A 12163-nucleotide genomic window follows, 5' to 3' on the forward strand; every position below is an offset into this window, starting at 1 on the left:
ATATTTCAAGACAACCCCACAGGTAAGATATCTGTTAATATTTACCACATTACGTCAGCAGCCATTTTGTCTCATTCACGCCCCATGCCAATTATACCTGCCTTAGTATAGATCATTTATCATCTATCAATATTCTGACTCATAATTGAAATGAAATGTATTTCCATTTCTTTAAGGTTAATTCGATTCTTCTGTACACGCAGTACAATTAGTCATGCCGGCACAGATTGTTGTTTACGCAACAGTTGTGTGTTGAGCCCTCTGATTACACAAAACATGTGACGTGAGGTGTCCACGTGGGTTTAAGGCCCCTAGGCCCGTTTCCTCTTACTCACGCTCCTCTTCTCCTTTCCATATAATGACCTTTTAAGCACAAGAGATGATGACACCTGAACATTTGTTTGTGAAAGAAATTACACAAAAGGACATTGTTGGTTGTAGCAGAAAAACCTGCAAGGTCGTGATGAATAATTGTGAAAATGAGGTACCGCAGTATTGAATTACAAACTGAATTTTTAAATAATTATTTTAAGGTAATGAACGCAAGTAAGGAATAGGACTGGACAGTGACCTTTAAATATGAAATGCTGTTGCATCACTTGGGCTTTTTATTTGGTTGCAGGTTGAGTAAATTACAGATCTTGGAGCTGAGGGAGAACCAGCTAAAAATGTTGCCAAAGTAAGTGCTTTTCCATGTCGTTTTCCCCTGTTTTCCATTAAAATACAGAGTGTGTGTATTTCAGCTATGTCATGTTTGTGTCACGTTTGCATCCTGAAGCGTGTCATGAATTTTTACCCTTCCTTCCTCCCCGTTTCCTTCCTCTAACAACGCCTCTGCCGTGTCCTCCATCGTGCCTGCTTCTTCCTCCCCTAGATTTACTCCCATCTCCGCTAACTGTAGTATTGCATTCCAATGTTACGTAAGAGCCTCCTTCACTTGGCTGCTCCTCTTCTGAGACAGTGGTGAGGGTTTTTTGTTTTCCCCTAGTGTCTGAGGGAGATGGAAAGCCCTAACAATATTAGAAAGTGCTCCACATGAGCGACATGGGATCTACTTTCTCTTGCTGGCTTTACTCATGCTTCACTTGCTGTGTCATTGCGTTTTATTTCCTTCCATTTCCCAGCAAATCTGTTCCCCTGTTTGCCTTATTTGTCTTTCCTCTCCCTGTCCAACTCTCCTGTTGTTATCTCACTCACTTTCCTTTCACTGATTTTCTCACTGACTTACTGACTCACACACACTTGATGGGCCAGTTGCTGCACAAAGGGCAGTGTTTTGCAGCGCTGGGATTCGGAGAGCAGGTCTTCTCTTTCTCGCTGTGTTTATGTGACAGATGCCAGACCTGTTACAGGCTGAGGCTGTGACAAAGAAAAGGAATAATGATCGGGAAGGTTGCCAGAGCAACACACAAGCATTTCAGAGATGTAAACAAATGTGTTCATGCACAAAGGGGGTGCACAGCACAAATCTTTTCAGAGCATCTACACATAGATTGCGGTCTCTTCTCCCTGCGTGTGTGGACACAAACCAAGCCACATACATAAAACACATGTCTTTCTGTGTTGTACTGTGTTCTAAAGAAAGCTGGCCTGTTCCTCACAACTTGGGGTCAACCCATGTTTTTTTTTTTTCCACTGATGCACACAAATTCAAGATATTCTTTATTCACATGAGTGTCCACAGAGTTGTTGCCAACTTTGATGTAAGAATGTGATAAAACTGGCTAATGCTCAAGAAATGTTTTCATATTGCACCAAACACTGAAGAGCAATCATCCTAGGACTAAAACCATATATATAATGTGCGCCATATGTCTGACATTCTTACTTAATGAGGAATACCTAAAAACCAAACAGACGACAGAAGTGCGGGTGGGCTTCTGCTTTCCATCCCTGCGCTGAATCTCACTCTCAGCTTTAAGGACACACTGTTCATCCCCCGCTGTGAAAGTAACATCGTATCTGTTCCCAAACATAACTCGGAACACCTCTGTTTCACCTCCAGCCATGACTCAGATGTTTGTTTGGAATTAGATTCTATGAAACCTAAGACTCAATCTAACAAAGTCTTAAATTTAAAATGTCTGTTTGCTCTTCTGCTCTAAGTTGGTTTGCCTAACCAAAGTCTTTCTCATGCTGTAATTGTATAACGTGACACCTCACTCTTGTGTATTTTACATATAGCTCAGAAATCTTGTTAAATCACTTATGAGTGACAGGCCTTTTTTTATTTAATTCCTAACAATTTAAGGTGTCTGTATTAAGAAATGGTTTGGATGTTTTGCAGTAACATGTCTCGGCAGCTGCCGCTGAAGCTTAACTCTCAAAATCATTTAGTCAATAGATGATAAACATAAGCTTGATACTTTTTATGTTTTTTCCATCTCTGATGATTGACATAACATATTAAACAAGTTGAATGATACTGTTTTTGTGCATGTCTTCAGTGTGGCACAGAACACAAGACTCTGACCTGAATGTGGAGAGAAAATTCTGGGGCAAGGCTTAGGGCTAGCAAACGTCACATTTTCCATTATTCAGTGTGTATTTCTGTCATGCCTGAGTTTTAAATTGTATTTATAATATTATAATATATTATTTATATTCATTAAATAATTCTGCAAATGGAGTATAGAGGTAGTGCATGTATGCTATTTTAAAGAAAATTGAAAGATAATCCTAAATGGAAGGAGAAAAATGAAGGATTAAGTTCTGAAGCACACAAACTCGATTTTTATTCTAGCTGATGTTTTTGTTTTATCAAGTTGAGTGGTTTTCATTTCAAATATCTGAGCGTCTGAGATAGTATCCAAGTGATTTTTTTCCACTTTTTCATGAGCTGTAGTATCTAACTCCTTGTCTGCCCTTTGTCTCTGCAGAAGCATGCAGAAACTCACACAGCTCGAGAGGTTGGACCTGGGGAGTAATGAGTTCACTGAAGTGGTGAGTAACTGTCAGTGACTTGACCTGTCTGCTCATGACTTTACCTCCTCCTTCCTTAGTCTACCCTCGTTCCTTCTCCTTCATTTTGAAATGGAAGCTTTGTTTTTTTTAAATGCCAAAACAGAAGGGTGCTCATTAAGTTTTCTCTGCAAAATAAAGTTTGTTTTACACAGCAATTACTGTGAAATAACTAAATTGTCTCACAATTGATTTTTTTAGCTATTTTGTGAACTCAGGTCTTGTCCCAGCAGGCACACACAAACACACTCATCCATATGACTTAAGCCTTTTTCTTCTCTTTATTTCTGTAGCCTGAGGTGTTGGAGCAGCTGACTGGAATCAAGGAGCTGTGGATAGATGGGAACCGACTGACGTTTTTACCTGGGGTATAAATTACTCACTCTCCACCATACTTCAGTTCCTGCTTTGCCTAAAAAAAAAATCGTCCTGAGATAATTTCCTGTGATTCTTGTCTGCTTAAATTCACATCAAACCAAACCACTGTCAGTTTACATCAGACGTGGACATCTCTGAACACTGGACATGAAGGAGCTGCTGTTTTGGAAAGGATTCTCTGGCTGTTAGAACACAATGAGATAGTTTTTTTGGAACATGCAGACCATTTTATGTTTTCAGATGCCCTTAAAAGTATTATTTTCTTTGAATGTAATTCATTTCCAGGGATTGCTAGAATGTGTGACAACGGATTTATTTTTCATCCAATTGACTGGCTTGTTTGTAACTGGGTCATAATTAAAGCATTAGTTCTGCTGCTGGCCTTTCAATGGCATCGGCTGTAATCACAGTCTGGCCTTTTTATAAATAATGATGTCTGTCGAGGGCATAAAGCAAAACTGAACACAGATTGTGTTTTATTTTACTTAACCTTTTATGAAAGGTTACTTAACCAGGAGTTTTTGGCATTATTGATCAGTAATTCCATAATAACCTTTCAGTGTAATGTAAATCAAGTGATCTGAGAGACACTTTCACTTCTGCTCTCTGTCAAAGCTCTGTTTCCAAACCTGGAAGAAATCCTTCCATTTAGATCAAATAACACCACCCTGTAATCACTGGCATAAACTCAAAATGGGTACTGAGATATCAGTGATCAGTTTGTTAAACTTTACATCTTCTTTTGTCTGCACAGATGCTTGGAATGCTCAAACAGCTGGTGTATCTGGACGTGTCCAAGAACAACCTGGAGATGGTGGATGAGCAAATCTGTGGCTGTGAGAATCTGCAGGACCTCCTGCTCTCCAACAACGCTCTCACACAGCTGCCCGGCTCCATTGGTGAGGATTATGGCACAAACATTGACTCACATAATGCAATTGAAAGGACACTCTCTCTCTTTTAACTGTTGCCAACTATTTTTTTCATTATTAACTTCCTTTATAATGTAGGTAAGTTTTAACCAAAGAATTCTCACAACTATTCCACAAGTGGATTCATTTTTTTTTGGACACATGTTCAACATACTGTATAATATACTAAATTGACCAGATACATTAAAATTAAAATAGTCATTAAAATCCAAAGGAGCCAAGAATTTTATTTGTTAATGTGAAGAATTGTATGATTTGTCTTTATTATTAAACATGAACAAAACATGAACATCGTAGTAAGAAAGCTCAGGGCTGTGTCCGCTGCAGCTTACACATCTGTTAGCTCTGTTAGTTGTTGTGGCATTGGTGAGTATTTTAGCAGATGGAAGAGGTGATGTCTAGGATGAATAGGGTCAGCTATAATCATCCTTTCAGTAACCTTGCTAAAAATAGATGTCCAAGTTAAGTCCAAACTAATAAAATCATAGTTGTCCAGATGGACAATGTGCTGTAGAAGTCAGTGTAATACTGTGCTGACAAAAGTATTAATTAATCTAATTAACTGTTGTAATTGACATTCCTCTTTGTGCTGCAACAGTAAATGATAATCAATAACTGCTCCGAGCTGTGGAATGTCGGCATCTGTAATTCTCTCTCTGTATGTCTCTCTCTCCATCTCTTTAGGCTCATTGAAGAAACTGACTGCACTGAAAGTGGATGAGAACCAGCTGATGTACTTACCAGACTCTGTTGGAGGGTGAGTGTTGTAGCACAGCGTAAACCCTGAGATCAGTGGATTACTGTGCGTGCTGCTTTGTCATGTGATCATATGAAACGTCTGGCAGATATTCCATGAAGCATGATGTGCTCCATTGCTAACGATATTGAGTGGCTAATAGCGGTCATGATTTCAGAGTCTGATCGACTGCGTAACGAAACACCATGGCTCTGAGTCTTAAATTGGTTAATGTATACAGTGACAGATTTGTTAAATTGAGGAGCAGTCGGTGGTAATCTTTGCCTTCATGACCCTTCAGTGCAGTGCTGGCAGATTAAATCAGCAGCCACCGGTCTCAAGAGATGTGATGCTGTCTGCTGTGAACAGGTAAACCCAGCAGTCACCAGCTGCTGAGGATTTGAGGGGGGTGAGACAGGCTGACATGCTGACTCTTGGTCTATTTTCAGTCTATGTGGTTGGCTCCAAAGATCAGACTCTGGTGCATTGCATCGTTTGACCTTGGTCTACAGGCACTTTAATTCAGTGTTTTTGTGTTTGGTAGTATATCAGAGTAGCTCTTCTGCAATCACTTTGCATTCATGTGAATCCCCCAGCATGCATTTGCATTTTTCATTCAGAAGAAAGCCCCAGTTGCACTGCACGTCCGAGTCAACTTGGGTTTGGTTTGGAATGTTACTGTCTGAATTATGTCCGTGAAGCTTTTAAGATGTTGTTTTGGTGCAAAGGCCATTGAGTATTTCATTAATAGTGTAAGATGCAGTCACACTGGTTGGAGTTGTTTAAACGAGAATGTCACTCCTGTGCCGAGGCCAAACATTCCTGAATGTGTCTTTTACAGTAAAGCTGCAGTGTGGAACTTTTGGTGTTTTTTGTGGTAGTTTATGTTATTGTTTTGGCTTTTTTGGTCTTTGTGAACAAACCTACAGAACTGTGTGTTTTTTAAACATCAGAAATCACTTCTTTTTGCTGACACTCTGTGTTTTCAGTCACACTCTAACCTATTTGCAGCCATCCCGCTTTACCAGGACAATGGTGCATATTAGAGGAAGTCATTTGAAGCTGAGGCTAATTCAGCGTTGTTTGAACTAATTTGCCGATGGTTTGAATGTAACAAACATTGGTTTGTATTTAGGTTATGCACTACTATTTTAAGATCCACACATTTTATCCTGAGAAACTGACAAAGTCTCACAACGAGAGTTTAGAAAATGTCTGCATTTGTATTTTTAGTTGAACCAGAACTGCACCCAAATTCAGTGGGCCCTTCCCTGGTCTCTGCCCCATGTTCCACCTTTGTGGTGTGCAGTAATTGAACGCTGCTTCCCAGTGTTGAGTTTTAACTCTAGGAAAAGTTAGGAGCCCTTCCTACTGAGAAGGTCAAACAGTCAGATATATTTTGGTCCTACACCACACAGAGAATATATAGACTAGCAGCAGTACTTTCAAATCTGTTCTCTGACACAGCAGAATTCATGTAAGGAACTTGAGAGCCGGTGTGGTGTGTTCAGGAAATGTCTTGGTCGTGGTAACTGTCATAGTCTTAACCAACTGCTAAATTAAAATGATGAGAACAGTATCTTGAGCACATACTGTATGTGGTATATGAACTGTGTATACAGCACTTGCACCGCCTGATGAAAGTCATCTTGCCTTTCTCTTTTGGCTTCATTTCATCAGGCTGACAAATCTGGAGGAGCTGGACTGCAGTTTCAATGAGATCGAAGCCTTGCCCTCCACTATCGGACAGTGTGTTGCTATGCGCACGTTTGCTGCAGATCATAATTTCCTTGCACAGCTTCCCCTTGAGGTCAGTATGCACCTTGTCGTAAATCTCTGTTAAGGGAGATGTAGTGAGCGGTACGGCATCCCGCTCATCTGTAACAGCTTGCTTGGCTCTGAATCCATGGTTCCTTCTCTTCACAGATGGGGAACTGGAAGCATGCAACTGTGCTCTTTCTACATTCCAACAAGCTGGAGTCTTTGCCTGAGGAAATGGGTGATATGCAGAGACTCAAGGTCATCAATCTCAGCAACAACAAGTAAGTCTGGACGGACACGTGATGAGGGTCAAATACAAGGACGAATATAGATCAGATTTTATTTTTGTTTTGGGTTATTTCTGTCAAAAATGCATTTGACCAAAATTGTTTCCTTGATTTGTATTTTTTATTAAATATGTTTGAGATTTTTGTAATAGTGAAGCTATTGTTGTTGTGGGTGTTTTCCACCAATTATTTTTTATAAATGAAACAATTCATCAGTCAACCGATGAATCAAGAAACTGAAAATCTGTCTTGTAGTCATTTAAAAGTGACCTTTGGAGGGCGTCCTCAAAGCTTTGCAATACTTGCTTCTCTAAATCTTTTTAATGTCAGAAAAGCAAAAGGATGTGTTGGTTTCTTTCTTACAAATCTACTAACTACAACATAAGGTTTGAAGTATCTTAACTCTGGCAAGAATGAAAAATGTGTTTGGAGACAGGCGTGATTTAAGCTTTAATTGGGGGTTTTCCATTTAATATGTGAGCTCTGTGCCAAATACACTGAATAACTTTGGCCACGACCCCACACCACTGAAATATTTTCAAGTAAAAATTAAATATGGCTGCAGACAACTTTTATAGTGCACCCTTGTTGAAAATATTTCCCCAGTGAATTAAATTGACCTATTTGTGAGTCATAATTGTTGTTTTTATGCCATTGCAGGTTGAAGAACCTTCCATACAATTTCACTAAACTGAACCAGATGACGGCAATGTGGCTGTCTGAAAATCAGGTATGATCATGAGTATTACTCTGTGTATAAATTACGAGCACAAGGGTTCACCGTAGGTGTCACCGAGTTCAGATCTTCCAGATAATGAGCTGTTCTGTCAGGACTGTAATGACAGCAGGATGCGTGACTCACTACTGCAATGAGCAGCTATTAATTAACCCACCCAAGACTTAGTATCCTACAGGAAAACACATTAATGATGCAGAAAACCACTACAAGGACATTTGATCTATCTAAACATGCCAAGAGGCTATACAGGTCAGACTTTCCTGTTAACCTGAGATCTATTCCTTTTAAGGTGTAGGATGATCCTAATGAATCTCATTAACATAGTATATGTTTGAGGGCTGGGTTTTTGAGATTATGCAGCAGCAGCACCTGCAAGCATACCTATAAAGATTCAAATTGAATCATTTATTTTATCAGTTAAAAGTATGTCCAGAGTCAGTCTACAGCTTACATTGTGCAGAGTTAGGTGTGACATTATCAGGACTCTGTTTAATATAAACTGAGATGAGGATGATGCTGAGTCAGTCACTAACCTGACTGTCATGCAGGATGGGAGGAGAAACAGAAAAATGAAACATGTCTGCAATCTGTTTCATTTCCCCAGTCATGAGGTTAATGGGGATATGGAAGCACATTCATTTGGAGAAGTTAACTCTGAGAGATGTTTAATGTCCAGACTTTGTCTGAAACCTATGTCATGCAGTAGTCATAGTAAATTAAAGAAAGAAAAATCCCTTTGGATTTTAAAGGTTCAGAGACATGGAGCTGATCTAATTTCCCATGGTGTGAATGCTCACACGGATGGAATGTTCCTGTCATACTTGTGTTATATTATAAATTATCTTGCAAAGACTCAAGGCTCAAGATACATTCATTTTAAATTGTACATAATGCAGTAAAGTCACTCTATTTACAAAGCTTAGCTGCTGCTTTTTTTAGGTAAATTTACATTATGATACTTAAATATTTCTGTATCACCCAATTAAAATCTTTAAAATGCTTTATGGATGTTTCAGTGATGACCAAGCTTTTTAGTCTCCTGGGTCTGGACACCTGTAATCTAATGTCGGATACACTTCGGGTACATTATATTGAGGTTTTTAGGTTATTATATTATATAAGATTCATTTTACAAACTTTTTAAGAAGTTCACAGCTCTACAAAGCTGCTCTTTAAAGTGGCTTTACTTAATTAATTGTCAGGAGGACAGCACATGTGTTGTCAGCAGGGCAGAAGAGAAACCCAGGAGAGGCAAAAGGCCTATCAGCATTAAGACACAAGAATACTGTTGGACAGGTGCCACAGTTGTAACAGGGCCTAGGGGACACTGGTTGTGTTTAAGGCAGCTTCATTACGGAAGGAGTGACAGGAAGAGGAATCATGATGTAGATAAATTATGCCCCTTTCAATTAGACTAGAAGGAAGTACGCTTGGCTTAAAAATACTTGGGGGAGTTGCAATGTATTATAGTTTTTTCATGATGGATTTTAGTTCACTTGCCATGCAGAATTTAGGCACAGAGAAAACAATGACACTCTTTAACCATTGAGTGTTTTGACAAAGCACTGTTGATGACCGATAGCACTCAAATAACCACCGTTTTGTCTCCTGCAGTCGAAACCCCTGATCCCTCTGCAGAAGGAGGAGGATCCAGAGACACAAAAGACCGTGCTGACTAACTACATGTTCCCCCAGCAGACCAGGACTGAGGACTGTGAGTATCATGCACTCAGCAAGACTCAACCTATATGTTGTGTTGTTTCATGATTTATGTGACTTACGCTCCATATGTCTCTGACCCATTTTTATCAATCAGTTCTTGGTGGAAAAGCTGGTTATTAAAAGATTAAGGCTTTTTAATTTGTCCGTGAGCTACTACCGAGCATTCATTGAGTCGTTGACCTCACACAACTTCATTTGTATGACAAATATTAGCACATTTTTTAACACAGGCAATATTTAGGAAAGGTAATGGCATGTACCCATGTATGAAATTTCATTTTAAGTTTATTTTTAGGTATGGAAAATGTAAATGAATGCTAAGTTATCAGGCTTCACCATTGTTATCTCTGAAGAAGCAGTTCCAGACTTGACCTGCAAGGAAACACGAATACATAATTTATGAGGGCCCTCATCACCTGAGACCACATCTCCTTGTCTTGTCTAGCATCTGCTAGTTTGGTTTGGTTTCTTATTGCACCAGAAAGCTTGCACTGACACCAGTTAACCTTGGTTTTAGAGTAATTGATGGTTCAAGGTCATCATGCTTAAACTATCCATCAGCTGACCATCTGTGGTGAACCATCACAGTGGACACAGTGTTTTGTCGGGGGTGGGGGTAGTGGTTGTGGATGTGTTGTCTGACTTCATCCGTCAACCTACACAAATAGAAAAGTTACTGTTAAGGTCTGACTTACAGTATGTCTGTTATCATGTTTCACCTCCTTTTTATACCAGTTTCTATCATAACTTACCAGGAGTTATTCCAGGTTTCTTTATGTGTCCATGGGATTTCCTAAAAAGCTGGAATAAGTTATGAGCTGACTGCAGTGTTTCTGATTTACAACTTGTTGATGTGCAGAATACAAACCAGGTGACTCACATCCTCTGCACATTCACCATTCATGTGGTGTGTTTTGTTAAGTTGTTGACAACCAAATTTCTTGGTGTGATCTAATTTGTTGTTTGCCCCAAATTGACCCCTGAAGATCATTGAAAAGAACTGAGTAGCATGGCAGTAAGTATCGTCTGTCTGTATGCACTTGTAATTCTTTTAATTCGAGTGAATACAATTGAAATTCTCGAACACAGAATGGAATATTTTATGTTTGCAGTTGTAGTTTTGGTCGATTCAGAAAAGCTGGACTGTCATCATGTTGGAGTGTGACAGTGAGTTTAATGCTACTTAGGTCATATGCAGTCTAAGTGTATCGTAATGGTGGGATTACAGATTCCTGAGCCTGGTTCAAAGGGACAAGGTTGAGCCATTTAAGATGTTGTTCTGTTGGTTTTAGTTCTTTTATTTGATTTTCATTTTCTTAAAACAACACCTCCAAGAGTTTTGAAAGGTTTCACTTCTGAATTTCAAGTTCCTTGCCTCAGTGGTTCTCAGTAGCAGGCCTTGTGCTGTCTTTGTGCCATCTTGTGGTCAGAAAGTAGACTTGCATTCCACTGATTTCTTACAAACCATAATTAAAATATTCAACGCATTTATCCTCATCCTGGTTTCAGACATTCCCAACTCTGATTCTGAGAGCTTCAATCCAGCACTGTGGGAGGAACAACGCAAGCACCGAGCTCAGGTGGCCTTTGAGTGCGACGAGGACAAGGATGAAAGAGAGGCACCACCAAGGGTAAGTGTTGCACATTGATCACTGTTCAAACTAATAAGAAAGAAGAATAACTAGTATATGAGTTGGTTAAAATAAATTCAAGAAGTGATGCTGGTAATACTGCTTGAATCCTGAGTTGCTGTTTATCTAAAGGAAATGTGTCTGTATGATACTGAATATACCTCATGTACGTCATTCTCAGGGAAAGCAGGAAAAGCACAGGTTTAACATTCAACTATTTCATGATGATTTGAAATCTTTTTTGTTCTCCTCAGGAGGGAAACCTGAAGCGCTACCCTACACCATACCCAGATGAGCTGAAGAACATGGTGAAGACAGCCCAGTCAGTGGCTCACAGGCTAAAGGAGGATGAGTCAAGTGACGAGGCAGGAAAACCATTTGAGAGAAACCATATTGGTATTCAGGATGTGGGTGTTAAGGTCAGCTTCAGATACAATTTGATATTTCAAGAAATGTCACTGTCATTTCTTGTTTGTTTTTGTTTACCTCCCATTTCTCTATTCAAGTGAAGGAAAGTATGTAATCCCAAACCTCATCATCATCATTGTTTTCGTGCAGGTGATAGAGGCATCTTGCCCCAACGGCACAGAGTCGGACACAGAGCCACAAGAATCTGAGCAAAATCCCTCCGCACCAGAATCGGAAGACACTTTAGACACTTCTTATAGCTCTCAAAGAGTCCCGCTGAAGTCTTCAGAGGGCTCTATGATGAACCATGAGGACACACTGGAGGTGCTTGAATATTAAGGACTTTAAATGATCAGTTGTGTCAAACCGATTTTGAACGTTTATCTGAAAAATTCCCTCTTTTTGTTATTCTTCAGGATTCTGAGGAGCTGTCGGATGAAGAGGAGATGAAAATTGCAGAGATGAGACCTCCTCTTATCGAGATCTCCATCAACCAGCCTAAAGTAGTGACTTTAAGTAAGGACAAAAAAGGTAACAAATAAAAAAATCACAAGTCAATGAAACATAGTATTTTAAGTGGAAACATAAACTTGATAAGTGAGATAGTC

General features: G+C 39.5%; 1 protein-coding gene across 3 annotated transcripts in view; it reads left to right on the forward strand.

Annotated features, from left to right (window-relative positions):
- erbin (erbb2 interacting protein) overlaps positions 1-12163 on the forward strand; it is a 46284-nt gene that overhangs the window by 25993 nt on the left and 8128 nt on the right. For 2 of the 3 annotated variants that reach the window (XM_044012083.1, XM_044012085.1), the window contains exons 7-19: positions 623-679; positions 2880-2943; positions 3255-3329; positions 4094-4238; positions 4956-5028; positions 6688-6817; positions 6934-7049; positions 7716-7785; positions 9409-9508; positions 11026-11147; positions 11402-11566; positions 11706-11879; positions 11972-12086. In XM_044012083.1, coding sequence (XP_043868018.1) covers positions 623-679; positions 2880-2943; positions 3255-3329; positions 4094-4238; positions 4956-5028; positions 6688-6817; positions 6934-7049; positions 7716-7785; positions 9409-9508; positions 11026-11147; positions 11402-11566; positions 11706-11879; positions 11972-12086 — 1406 coding nt within the window. The remainder of the gene's footprint in view (positions 1-622; positions 680-2879; positions 2944-3254; positions 3330-4093; positions 4239-4955; positions 5029-6687; positions 6818-6933; positions 7050-7715; positions 7786-9408; positions 9509-11025; positions 11148-11401; positions 11567-11705; positions 11880-11971; positions 12087-12163) is intronic. The other variant, XM_044012084.1, reaches the window with a different exon arrangement.

This window comes from Solea senegalensis, linkage group LG21 (genome assembly GCF_019176455.1).
Source record: "Solea senegalensis isolate Sse05_10M linkage group LG21, IFAPA_SoseM_1, whole genome shotgun sequence".
In the NCBI taxonomy this organism is placed as follows: Eukaryota; Metazoa; Chordata; class Actinopteri; order Pleuronectiformes; family Soleidae; genus Solea; species Solea senegalensis.